This window comes from Nesoenas mayeri, assembly GCF_963082525.1.
Source record: "Nesoenas mayeri genome assembly, chromosome: 36".
NCBI classification, from domain to species: domain Eukaryota; kingdom Metazoa; phylum Chordata; class Aves; order Columbiformes; family Columbidae; genus Nesoenas; species Nesoenas mayeri.
Genome location: NC_137577.1, coordinates 133,488 through 147,094, shown reverse-complemented (window position 1 = coordinate 147,094; position 13,607 = coordinate 133,488). Strand labels below are relative to the sequence as shown.

At 62.7% G+C, this 13,607-nt stretch overlaps 1 protein-coding gene across 1 annotated transcript; it reads left to right on the top strand.

The window, feature by feature from the left end:
- On the top strand, positions 1 to 13,332 carry CHMP2A (charged multivesicular body protein 2A). Its single transcript, XM_080361679.1, has 6 exons — positions 1 to 135; positions 1,726 to 1,900; positions 4,249 to 4,428; positions 6,257 to 6,387; positions 10,229 to 10,290; positions 12,733 to 13,332. Exons 2-6 carry the CDS (start codon positions 1,733 to 1,735, stop codon positions 12,852 to 12,854), a joined length of 663 nt encoding a protein of 220 aa, XP_080217805.1. The 5' UTR covers positions 1 to 135; positions 1,726 to 1,732; the 3' UTR covers positions 12,855 to 13,332.
- Positions 13,333 to 13,607: the final 275 nt, after the last annotated feature.

Here is a 13,607-nt window from a genome sequence, read left to right as displayed (position 1 = left end):
TCTCCTCGCTGGTTTATGACCGTGGGGTGGGCGGGGCCGCGGCGCCCGGCCCCGCGTCACGTGACCGAAACCCGGGTGACATCACGAGGTTTGCGGAAGTGCGCGGGACAGAGCGGGAGACGCGGAAGGACCGAGGTGAGGACCGGGATCATAGAGTTCAGCGGGGAGGGGGTAGAGGGGCCCGGGTCTGGGGGTCATGGTGGGGCGGGACGGCAGAGGGGCCGGTTACCGGGACGGCCATAGAGCCAGGGCGGGGGCTAGAGGGGCGCAGCATCGGTGACACCACAGAGAGGAGCGGGCCAGAGCGGCCGGTACCGGGGTGGCACAGGGGGAGGAAGCCGGGCCCGGGATCATAGAGAGGCCCCCGGACCTCCGTGGGGGGCTAGAAGGGACTCCCGGGGAGGGGCCGCCACCGGCGCCGCCGCAGACCATAGAGTCGTGGATCCTCCGGGGGCGGGAGGGGTCCCCCCAGACCATAGAGTGCGGCCTAGGCCGGGCAGACACCCCGGAAGTGTTCGCCTCGGCTGGCGATTGGCTGGGCTCCCGTTGCCATGGCAAAGGGGCGGGGCCTGGGGGGTAAACAAGGGGTTGGGGGCTCTGGGACAGACCCCCCGTGTCTGTGTCCCCATAATGGCCACATCCCTCGTGTCCGTGTCACCCCCCCATGTCCCCCCATGTCCCACCATGTCCCCCCATGTCCCCCCATGTCCCGTGTCCCCCATATCCGTGTCCCATTATGTCCTAATGTCCCCATGTCCCCCATGTGCCCGTGTCCCCCATATCCCTGTCCTCATATCCATGTCCCTGTGTCCCCCATATCCCTGTCCCCATGTCCCTGTCCCCATGTCCCTGTCCCCATGTCCTCCATATCCCTGTCCCCATGTCCCCCATGTCCCCCATACCCACATCCCCGTGTCCCCCATATCCCTGTGTCCCCATATCCATGTCCCCGTGTCCCCCATGTCCTTTGTCCCCCATATTAATATCGCCATGTCCCCCATGTCCCTGTGTCCCCCATATCCACGTCCCCATGTCTCTCACGTCCCCGTGTCCCACATACCCATGTCCCTGTGTCCCTCATATCCCTGTGTCCCCCATGTCCACGTCCCCATGTCCCCCATATCCCTGTCCCTGTGTCCCCATGTCCCCCATATCGACGTCCCCGTGTCCCCATGTCCCCACATCCCCATGTCCCCCATATCCCTGTCCCCATATCCATGTCCCACATATCCCTGTGTCCCCCATGTCCACGTCCCCATGTCCCCCATGTCCACATCCCTGTGTCCCCGTGTCCCCCATATCCCCGTCCCCATGTCCACATCCCTGTGTCCCCGTGTCCCCCATATCCCTGTCCCCCATATCCCCCATATCCCCGTCCCCATGTCCACATCCCTGTGTCCCCGTGTCCCCCATATCCCTGTCCCCCATATCCCTGTCCCCCATATCCCAGTCCCCATGTCCATGTCCCCATGTCCATGTGTCCCCCATATCCCTGTCCCCATATCCCAGTCCCCATGTCCATGTCCCCATGTCCATGTGTCCCCCATATCCCTGTCCCCATATCCACGTCCCCATGTCCCCCATGTCCCTGTGTCCCCCATACCCACATCCCCATGTCCCCCATATCCCTGTCTCCATATCCACGTCCCTGTGTCCCCCATATCCCTGTCCCCATATCCAAGTCCCCGTGTCCCCGCTGACATGTCCCGTCCATGCCGTGCCCAGCTGTGCCATGGAGCTGCTGTTCGGGCGGCGCCGCACGCCCGAGGAGCTGCTGCGGCAGAACCAGCGGGCGCTGGCGCGCGCCACGCGGGAGCTCGACCGCGAGCGCCAGAAGCTGGAGGCGCAGGAGAAGAAGATCATCATGGACATCAAGAAGATGGCCAAGCAGGGGCAGATGGTGCGGACGGGGACGCGGGGGCACGGGGGGGACGGGGACACGGGGGGCGCGGGGATATGGGGGCACAGGGACGTGGGGATGTGGGTATGGGGGACATGGGGATGTGGGGACGTGGGGACATGGGGATGTGGGGACGTGGGGACATGGGGACATGGATATGGGGGACATGGGGATGTGGGGACGTGGGGACAGGGATATGGGGGACATGGGGATGTGGGGACATGGGGACGTGGATATGGGGGACATGGGGACATGGGGACATGGACATGGGGGACATGGAGACATGGATATGGGGGACATGGTGGGACATGGGGACACGGGGACATGGTTATGGGGGACATGGGGATGTGGATATGGGGGACATGGGGATGTGGGGACATGGGGACGTGGATATGGGGGACATGGGGACATGGGGACATGGACATGGGGGACATGGAGACATTGATATGGGGGACACAGGGACATGGGGACGTGGATGTGGAGGACATGGGGACATGGGGACATGGATATGGGGACAGGGATATGGGGGACACAGGGACATGGGGACATGGATATGGGGGACACGGGGACGTGGGGACATGGGGATATGGATATGGGGGACATGGGGACGTGGGGACGTGGATATGGGGGACATGGGGACGTGGACGTGGGGGACACAGGAACATGGGGACATGGATATGGGGGACACAGGGACGTGGGGACATGGGGACCTGGATATGGGGACAGGGATATGGGGGACATGGGGACGTGGATATGGGGGACACAGGGACATGGGGACATCAATATGGGGGACACAGGGACATGGAGTCATGGATATGGGGGACGTGGGGACATGGGGACAGGGATATGGGGGACATGGGGACGTGGGGACATGGTTATGGGGGACATGGGGACGCGGATATGGGGGACACGGGGATGTGGGGACATGGGGACATGGATATGGGAGACATGGGGACATGGGGGACAGGAGGACATGGATATGGGGGACATGGGGATGTGGGGGACATGGGGACGTCGATATGGGGGACACGGGGACATGGGGGGACATGGGGACATGGATATGAGGGACATGGGGATGTGCATATGGGAGACATGGTGGGACATGGGGACATGGTTATGGGGGACATGGGGACGTGGATATGGGGGACATGGATATGGGGGACATGGGGGTCATGGAGACATGGATATGGGGGACATGGTGGGACATGGGGACACGGGGACATGGTTATGGGGGACATGGGGACGTGGATATGGGGGACACGGGGATGTGGGGACATGGGGACATGGATATGGGGGACATGCGGATGTGGGGGACATGGGGACGTCGATATGGGGGATATGGGGACTTGGATCTGGGGGACGTGGGGACATGGGGATGTGGGGACATGGGGGACATGGGGATGTGGGGACATGGGGACGTTGATATGGGGGACATGGGGACATGGATATGGGCGACATGGGGACGTGGATATGGGGGACGTGGGGATGTGGGGACATGGGGACGTGGATATGGGGGACATGGGGACATGGGGACATGGATATGGGCGACATGAGGACGTGGATATGGGGGACGTGGGGATGTGGGGACCGGGAGATGTTTGAGCCGGTGACGGGTGGCCCTGGGGGACACTGTTGACCTCTTGGGGGACCTGGTGGCCACTGAGCGTCCCCTCATGGCCACTGAGCGTCCCCCGCGGCCACTGAGTGTCCCCCATGGGGGACATGGACATGGGGGACACAGGGACGTGGGGACATGGACATGGGGGTTGTGGGGACATGGATATGGGGGACACAGGGACATGGGGACGTGGATATGGGGGACACGGGGATGTGGGGATATGGGGACATGGGGGACATGGGAACGTGGATATGGGGGACGTGGGGACATGGGGACAGGGATATGGGGGACAGGGATATGGGGGACATGGGGACGTGGATATGGGGGACGTGGGGACATGGGGACAGGGATATGGGGGACGTGGATATGGGGGACATAGGGACGTGGATATGGGGACGTTGATATGGGGGACACGGGGACATGGGGACGTGGATATGGGGGACGTGGGGACATGGGGACAGGGATATAGGGGACGTGGATATGGGGGACATGGGGACGTGGATATGGGGACGTTGATATGGGGGACACGGGGACATGGGGACGTGGATGTGGGGGACATGGGGACGTGGGGACATGGGGACGTGGATATGGGAGACGTGGGGATGTGGATATAGACATGGGGGACACAGGGACATGGGAACATGGATATGGGGGACATGGGCGACCTGGTGGCCACCGAGCGTCCCCCTATGGCCACCGAGCGTCCCCCGCGGCCGCCCCGTGTCCCCAGGACGCGGTGAAGATCATGGCCAAGGACCTGGTGCGCACGCGGCGCTACGTGAAGAAGTTCATCACCATGCGGGCCAACGTGCAGGCCGTGGCGCTCAAGATCCAGACCCTCAAGTCCAACAACTCCATGGCCCAGGCCATGAAGGGCGTCACCAAGGCCATGGCCACCATGAACCGGCAGGTGGGTGGCCAGGGGTGGGCCACAAGGATGGAGATGCGGGGACGTGATCGGTGGGGAGGTCCTGGAGGATGTAGCCACCATGGATTGACCTGGGGTGGCCATGGGATGTCCTGGAGGATGTGGCCACCATGAATTGACCTGAGGTGGCCATGGGATGTCCTGGAATGGCCATGGGATGTCCTAGAGAATGTGGCCACCATGAATGGTCCAGGGGTGGCCATGGGATGTCCTGGGGTGGCCATGGGATGTCCTGGAGAATGTGGCCACCATGGGATGTCCTGGGGTGGCCATGGGATGTCCTGGGGTGGCCATGGGATGTTCTGGAGAACGTGGCCACCATGAATGGTCCTGGGGTGGCCATGGGATGTCCTGGAGAACATGGCCACCATGAATCACCCTGAGGTGGCCATGGGATGTCGTGGGGTGGCCATGGGATGTCCTGGAGAATGTGGCCACCATGAATGGTCCAGGGGTGGCCACCATGAATGGTCCTGGGTGGCCATGGGATGCCCTGGAGAATGTGGCCACCATGAATGGTCCTGAGGTGGCCATGGGATGTCCTGGAGAACATGGCCACCATGAATGGTCCTGGGGTGGCCATGGGATGTCCTGGGGTGGCCATGAGATGTCCTGGAGAATGTGGCCACCATGAATGGTCCTGGGGTGGCCATGGGAAGTCCTGGGGTGGCCATGGGATGTTCTGGAGAACGTGGCCACCATGAATGGTCCTGGGGTGGCCATGGGATGTCCTGGAGAACGTGGCCACCATAAGTTGTCCTGGGGTGGCCATGGGATGTCCTGGAGAACATGGCCACCATGAATGGTCCTGGGGTGGCCATGGGATGTCCTGGGGTGGCCATGAGATGTCCTGGAGAATGTGGCCACCATGAATGGTCCTGGGGTGGCCATGGGAAGTCCTGGGGTGGCCATGGGATGTTCTGGAGAACGTGGCCACCATGAATGGTCCTGGGGTGGCCATGGGATGTCCTGGAGAACGTGGCCACCATAAGTTGTCCTGGGGTGGCCATGGGATGTCCTGGAGAACATGGCCACCATGAATGGTCCTGGGGTGGCCATGGGGTGTCCTGGGGTGGCCATGGGGTGTCCTGGAGAACGTGGCCACCATGAATGGCCCTGGGTGGCCATGGGATGCCCTGGGTGGCCATGGGGTGTTCTGGGTGGCCATGGGGTGTTCTGGGTGGCCATGGGATGTCCTGGGGTGGCCATGGGATGTCCTGGAGAATGTGGCCACCATGAATGGTCCTGGGGTGGCCATGGGATGTCCTGGGGTGGCCATAGGATGTCCTGGGGTGGCCATGGGATGTCCTGGAGAACGTGGCCACCATAAGTTGTCCTGGGGTGGCCATGGGATGTCCTGGAGAACGTGGCCACCATGAATGGCCCTGGGTGGCCATGGGATGTCCTGGGGTGGCCATGGGGTGTCCGGGGTGGCCATGGGGTGTCCTGGGTGGCCATGGGGTGTCCGGGGTGGCCATGGGATGTCCTGTGGTGGCCATGGGATGTCCTGGAGAATGTGGCCACCATGAATGGTCCTGGGGTGGCCATGGGATGTCCTGGGGTGGCCATGGGATGCCCTGTAGGACGTGGCCACCATGAATGGCCCTGGGTGGCCATGGGGTGTCCTGGGTGGCCATGGGGTGTCCAGGGTGGCCATGGGATGCCCTGTAGGACGTGGCCACCATGGGATGCCCTGGGTGGCCATGGGGTGTTCTGGGTGGCCATGGGGTGTCCGGGGTGGCCATGGGATGCCCTGTAGGACGTGGCCACCGTGGCCGTGGGGCCATCCCGGTGTCCCCGTGTCCCGCAGCTGAAGCTGCCGCAGATCCAGAAGATCATGATGGAGTTCGAGAAGCAGGCGGAGATCATGGACATGAAGGAGGAGCTGATGAACGACGCCATCGATGACGCCATGGGCGACGAGGACGACGAGGAGGAGAGGTGGGACACGGCGGGACAGGGGGACGTGGGGGGACAGGGGGACACGGGGGGACAGGAGGACATGGTGGGACATGGGGACAGGAGGACGTAGTGGGACATGGGGACACGGGGGGATGGGAGGACGTGGGGACACGGGGGGACAGGAGGATGTGGTGGGACATGGGGACACAGGGGACAGGGGGACATGGTGGGACATGGGGACAGGAGGACATGGTGGGACATGGGGACATATGGGGACATGTGGGGACACGGGGGGACAGGAGGACATGATGGGGACGTGGGGACACAGGGGACAGGGGGACATGGTGGGACATGGGGACAGGAGGACATGGTGGGACATGTGGGGATATGGGGACATCGGGACACGGGGGGACAGGAGGACATGGTGGGGACGTGGGGACATGGGGGGACAGGGGGACGTGGTGGGACATGGGGACAGGAGGACATGGTGGGACATGTGGGGACATGGGGGGACAGGGGGACGTGGTGGGACATGGGGACAGGAGGACATGGTGGGACATGGGGACACGGCGGGACAAGAGGACATGGTGGGGACATGGGGACACAAGGGGACAGGAGGACACGGTGGGACATGGGGGGACAGGAGGACATGGTGGGACATGGGGACATGGGGGGATGGGAGGGCGTGGTGGGACATGAGGGGACAGGAGGACGTGGTGGGACATGAGGACAGGAGGACATGGTGGGACATGGGGACACGGGGGGACAGGAGGACGTGGTGGGGACACAGGGACATGGGGGGACAGGAGGACATGGTGGGACATGGGGACACGTGGGGACAGGAGGACATGGTGGGACATGGTGGGACAGGAGGACGTGATGGGACATGGGGACACAGGGGGACAGGAGGACGTGGTGGGACATGGGGACCTGGTGGGACATGGGGACATGGGGGGACAGGAGGACATGGTGGGACATGGGGACAGGAGGATGTAGTGGGACATGGGGACACGGGGGGACAGGAGGACGTGGTGGGACATGAGGACACAGAGGGACAGGAGGACGTGATGGGACATGGGGACAGGAGGACATAGTGGGACACGGGGGGACAGGAGGACGTGGTGGGACATGAGGACACAGAGGGACAGGAGGACGTGATGGGACATGGGGACAGGAGGACATGGTGGGACATGGGGACACGGCGGGACAAGAGGACATGGTGGGGACATGGGGACACAAGGGGACAGGAGGACACGGTGGGACATGGGGACATGGGGGGATGGGAGGGCGTGGTGGGACATGAGGGGACAGGAGGACGTGGTGGGACATGAGGACAGGAGGACATGGTGGGACATGGGGACACGGGGGGACAGGAGGACGTGGTGGGGACACAGGGACATGGGGGAACAGGAGGACATGGTGGGACATGGTGGGACAGGAGGACGTGATGGGACATGGGGACACAGGGGGACAGGAGGACGTGGTGGGACATGGGGACCTGGGGGGACAGGAGGACATGGTGGGACATGGGGACAGGAGGATGTAGTGGGACATGGGGACACGGGGGGACAGGAGGACGTAGTGGGACATGGGGACACAGAGGGACAGGAGGATGTGATGGGACATGGGGACAGGAGGACATGGTGGGACATGGGGACATGGGGGGATGGGAGGGCGTGGTGGGACATGAGGGGACAGGAGGATGTGGTGGGACATGGGGACACGGGGGGACAGAGGGACGTGGGGACGTGGGGACACGGGGGGACAGGAGGACAGGGGGACGTGGTGGGGACGTGGGGACACAGGGGACAGGGGGACATGGTGGGACATGGGGACATGTGGGGACATGGGGACACGGGGGGACAGGAGGACATGGTGGGACATGGGGACACAGGAGGACATGGTGGGACATGAGGACAGGAGGACGTGGTGGGACATGGGGACATGTGGGGACATGGGGACACGGGGGGACAGGAGGACATGGTGGGACATGGGAGACACAGGAGGACGTGGGGACATATGGGGACAGGAGGACATGGGGACACGGGGGGACAGGAGGACGTGGTGGAGACAGGTCAGGTGACGTTGGGGGGGCTCTGGGGACACTGGGGGGGGTCAGGGGACACTAGGGGGGCTCAGGTGACATTGGGGACGGTCAGGGACATGGGGGCTCAGGTGACATTGGGGGGTCAGGTGACATTGGGGATGGCTCTGGGGACATTGAGGGGGGTGAGGGACACTAGAGAGGCTCAGGTGGCACTTGGGGGGTCAGGGGACACTGGGGGGGCTCTGGGGACATTGCGGGGGGTGAGGGGACACTGGGGGGTCAGGGGACACTGGGGGGGCTCAGGTGACATGGGGGGGCTCTGGGGACATTGGGGGGGTCTCTGGGGACACTGTGGGGGGGGGTCAGGTGACACTGGGGGGGGGCTCCAGTGACATTGGGGGGGGCTCAGGGGACACTGTGGGGTCAGGGGACAGTGGGGGGGCATCAGGTGACATTGGGGGGGCTCTGGGGACATTGCGGGGGATCAGGGGACACTGGGGGGCTCAGGTGACATTGGGGGGTCTCTGGGGACATTGCGGGGGGTCAGGGGACACTGGGGGGCTCAGGTGACATTGGGAGGGGGCTCTGGGGACATTGGGGGGCGCTCTGGGGACATTGGGTGGGTGAGGGGACACTAGGGGGGCTCAGGTGACATTGGGGGGGGAGCTCTGGGGACATTGGGGGGGTCTCTGGGGACACTGGGGGGGGGGTCAGGTGACACTGGGGGGGGGCTCCAATGACATTGGGGGGGGGCTCAGGGGACACTGGAGGGGGGCTCCAGTGACATTGGGGGGGGGGCTCAGGGGACACTGTGGGGTCAGGGGACACTGAGGGGGCATCAGGTGACATTATGGGGGCTCAGGTGACACTGGGAGGGGGGGCTCAGGTGACATTGGGGGGGGGCTCCAGTGACATTGGAGGGGGCTCAGGGACACTGTGGGGGTCAGGGGTCAGTGGGGGGCATCAGGTGACATTGGGGGGTCTCTGGGGACATTGCGGGGGCTCAGGGGACACTGGGGGGCTCAGGTGACATTGGGGGGGGCTCTGGGGACATTGGGGGGCGCTCTGGGGACATTGGGGTGGGTGAGGGGACACTAGGGGGGCTCAGGTGACATGGGGGGGCTCTGGGGACATTGGGGGGGTCTCTGGGGACACTGTGGGGGGGGGTCAGGTGACACTGGGGGGGGGCTCCAGTGACATTGGGAGGGGGCTCCAGTGACATTGGGAGGGGGCTCCAGTGACATTGGGAGGGGGCTCCAGTGACATTGGGGGGGGGCTCAGGGGACACTGTGGGGGTCAGGGGACAGTGGGGGGGCATCAGGTGACATTGAGGGGGGCTCTGGGGACATTGCGGGGGGTCAGGGGACACTGGGGGCTCAGGTGACATTGGGGGGGGCTCTGGGGACATTGGGGGGCGCTCTGGGGACATTGGGGTGGGTGAGGGGACACTAAGGGGGCTCAGGTGACATGAGGGGGCTCTGGGGACATTGGGGGGTCTCTGGGGACACTGGGGGGGGTCAGGTGACACTGGGGGGGGAGCTCCAGTGACATTGGGGGGGGGGGGCTCAGGGGACACTGTGGGGGTCAGGGGACACTGGGGGGGCATCAGGTGACATTATGGGGCTCAGGTGACACTGGGAGGGGGGGCTCAGGTGACATTGGGGGGGGGGCTCCAGTGACATTGGAGGGGGCTCAGGGGACACTGGGGGGGTCAGGGGACACTGGGGGGCTCAGGTGACATTGGGGGGGGCTCAAGTGGCATTGGGGGGGTCAGGGGACAGTGGGGGTCCCGGTGTGACCCGTGTCCCCCCCGTGTCCCCCCCGTGTCCCCAGTGACGCGGTGGTGTCACAAGTGCTGGACGAGCTGGGGCTGAACCTGACGGACGAGCTGGCCAGTGAGTGGGGGGCACGGGGGGAAATGGGGTGACATGGGGGGGAATGGGGGGTTTTGGGGGGATTGGGGTGCCCAGGGGGTGTTTTGGGGGGTATTTGGGTGGTTTTGGGGGGTATTTGGGTGACATGGGGGTGGTTTTGGGGGGTATTTGGGTGGTTTTGGGGGTATTTGGGTGACATGGGGGTGGTTTTGGGGATATTTGGGTGGTTTTGGGGGGTATTTGGGTGACATGGGGGTGGTTTTGGGGGGTATTTGGGTGGTTTTGGGGGTTTTTGGGTGACATGGGGGTGGTTTTGGGGGGTTCTGGGGTGACATGGGGGTGTTTTATGGGGTATTTGGCTGGTTTTGGGGGTATTTGGGTGCCCAGGGGGGTGTTTTAGGGGGTATTTGGGTGACATGGGGTGTTCTGGGGGTTATTTGGGTGCCCAGGGTGTGTGTTTTTGGGGGTACTTGGGTGACATGAGGGGTGAATGGGGTGCCCAGGGGGTTGTTTTTGGGGGTATTTGGGTGGTTTTGGGGGTATTTGGGTGACATGGGGGGTGTGTTTTGGGGGGTATTTGGGTGCCCAGGGGGTGTTTTTGGGGGTATTTGGGTGACATGGGGGGTGAATTGGGTGCCCAGGGAGTGTTTTGGGGGGTATTTGGGTGGTTTTGGGGGTACTTGGGTGACATGGGGGGTGAATGGGTGCCCAGGGGGGTGTTTTGGGGGGTATTTGGGTGGTTTTGGGGGGTATTTGGGTGACATGGGGGGTGTTTGGGGGGGTATTTGGGTCCCCTGGGGGTGTTTTGGGGGATATTTGGGTGGTTTTGGGGGGTATTTGGGTGCCCAGGGGGTGGTTTTGGGGGTTCCGGGGTGACATGGGGGTGTTTTATGGGGTATTTGGGTGGTTTTGGGGGGTATTTGGGTGACATGGGGGTGTTTTGGGGGGTATTTGGGTGCCCGGGGGGTGTTTTTAGGGATACTTGGGTGACATGGGGGGTGAATTGTGTGCCCAGAGGGGGTGTTTTGGGGGGTATTTGGGTGGTTTTGGGGGGTATTTGGGTGCCCAGGGGTGTGTTTTGGAGGGTATTTGGGTGTTTTGGGGGGTATTTGGGTTGCCCATGGGGTTGTTTTTGGGGGTATTTGGGTGGTTTTGGAGGGTTTATTTGGGTGACATGGGGGTGTTTTGGGTGCCCAGGGGGTGTTTTGGGGCATATTTGGGTGCCCATGGGGTTGGTTTTGGGGTATTTGGGTGTTTTGGGGGGTATTTTGGGTGCCCATGGGTTATTTTGGGGGGTATTTGGGTGTTTTGGGGTGTATTTGGGTGCCCAGGGGGGTTATTTTGGGGGGTATTTGGGTGTTTTGGGGGGTATTTGGGTGCCCAGGGGGGTTATTTTGGGGGGTATTTGGGTGTTTTGGGGTGTATTTGGGTGCCCAGGGGGGTTATTTTGGGGGTATTTGGGTGGTTTTGGGGGGTATTTGGGTGACATGGGGCGTGAATTGGGTGCCCAGGGGGTGTTTTGGGGCATATTTGGGTGTCCATGGGGTTGTTTTTGGGGGTATTTGGGTGGGTTTGGGGGGTATTTGGGTGACATGGGGGTGTTTTGGGTGCCCTGGGGGTGTTTTGGGGCATATTTGGGTGCCCATGGGGTTGGTTTTGGGGGTATTTGGGTGTTTTGGGGGGTATTTGGGTGCCCATGGGGTTATTTTGGGGGTATTTGGGTGTTTTGGAGGGTATTTGGGTGCCCATGGGGTTGTTTTTGGGGGTATTTGGGTGGGTTTGGGGGGTATTTGGGTGACATGGGGGTGTTTTGGGTGCCCTGGGGGTGTTTGGGGCATATTTGGGTGCCCATGGGGTTGGTTTTGGGGGTATTTGGGTGTTTTGGGGGGTATTTGGTGCCCATGGGGTTATTTTGGGGGGTATTTGGGTGTTTTGGGGGGTATTTGGGTGCCCATGGGGTTGTTTTTGGGGGTATTTGGGTGGTTTTGGGGGGGTATTTGGGTGACATGGGGGTGAATGGGGTGCCCAGGGGGTGTTTTGGGGCATATTTGGGTGCCCATGGGGTTGGTTTTGGGGGTATTTGGGTGTTTTGGGGGGTATTTGGGTGCCCATGGGGTGGTTTTGGGGGGTATTTGGGTGCCCAGGGGGGTGTTTTTGGGTGTCCAGGGGGTGTTTTGGGGGTATTTGGGTGGTTTTGGGGGGTATTTGGGTGCCCAGGGGGTATTTTTGGGAGGTATTTGGGTGTTTTGGGGGGTATTTGGGTGACATGGGGGGTGTTTTGGGGGGTATTTGGGTGCCCAGGGGGGTATTTGGGTGCCCAGGGGGGTTATTTTGGGAGGTATTTGGGTGTTTTGGGGGGTATTTGGGTGGTTTTTGGGGGGTATTTGGTTGCCCAGGGGTGTTATTTTGGGGGGGTATTTAATGGGGGGGCTGGTGACCCCTGACCTTTGCCCTTTGCCCCAGCGCTGCCCCCGCCGGGGGGGTCGCTGGCAGCGGGGGAGGGGCGGGCGCCCGAAGCCGCCGCCCCATTGGCTGACGCCGACGCCGACCTGGAGGAGCGCCTGAAGAACCTGCGCCGGGATTGACCTCTGACCTTTGACCTTTGACCTTTGCTGCTCCGCGACCCCCTGGGGTTACACCCCCATTCCCCAATGACCCCGCGGTGACCTTGGAGCTGACCTTGACCTCCGGTGACCCCTGCGGTGACCTTTGACCTCGGCCAACAGTGACTCGTGCCCCCCTGGGCTTGACCTTTGACCTCCAGCCTTGACCTTTGACCCGCCCTGGGTTGGGGGGGCACCCCAGACACTAAGGACCTTTCACACTCCCCCCGTGGGGGTATTTGCCCCCCCTCTTTGGGGTATTTGCCCCCCCCGGGGTATTTCCCCCCCTCTTTGGGGTATTTGCCCCCCTCGGGGTATTTCCCCCCCTCTTTGGGGTATTTGCCCCCCCCGGGGTATTTCCCCCCCTCTTTGGGATATTTCCCCCCTCTTTGGGGTATTTGCCCCCCCCAGGGGTATTTCCCCCCCTCTTTGGGGTATTTGCCCCCCCCCCAGGGGTATTTCCCCCCCTCTTTGGGGTATTTGCCCCCCCCGGGGTATTTCCCCCCCTCTTTGGGGTATTTGCCCCCCCCGGGGGTATTTCCCCCCCTCTTTGGGGTATTTGCCCCCCCCGGGGTATTTCCCCCCCTCTTTGGGGTATTTGCCCCCCCCAGGGGTATTTCCCCCCCTCTTTGGGGTATTTGCCCCCCCCGGGGTATTTCCCCCCCTCTTTGGGGTATTTACCCCCCTCGGGGTATTTCCCCCCTTCTTTGGGGTATTTGCCCCCCCCGGGGTATT

Coding starts and splice junctions, on each gene's coding strand:
- CHMP2A (XM_080361679.1), top strand. CDS start 1,733: ATGGAGCTGCTGTTCGGGCGGCGCCGCACGCCCGAGGAGCTGCTGCGG. Junction 6,388..10,228: donor GAGGACGACGAGGAGGAGAG/GTGGGACACGGC, acceptor CCGTGTCCCCAG/TGACGCGGTGGTGTCACAAG. Junction 10,291..12,732: donor CCTGACGGACGAGCTGGCCA/GTGAGTGGGGGG, acceptor CCTTTGCCCCAG/CGCTGCCCCCGCCGGGGGGG.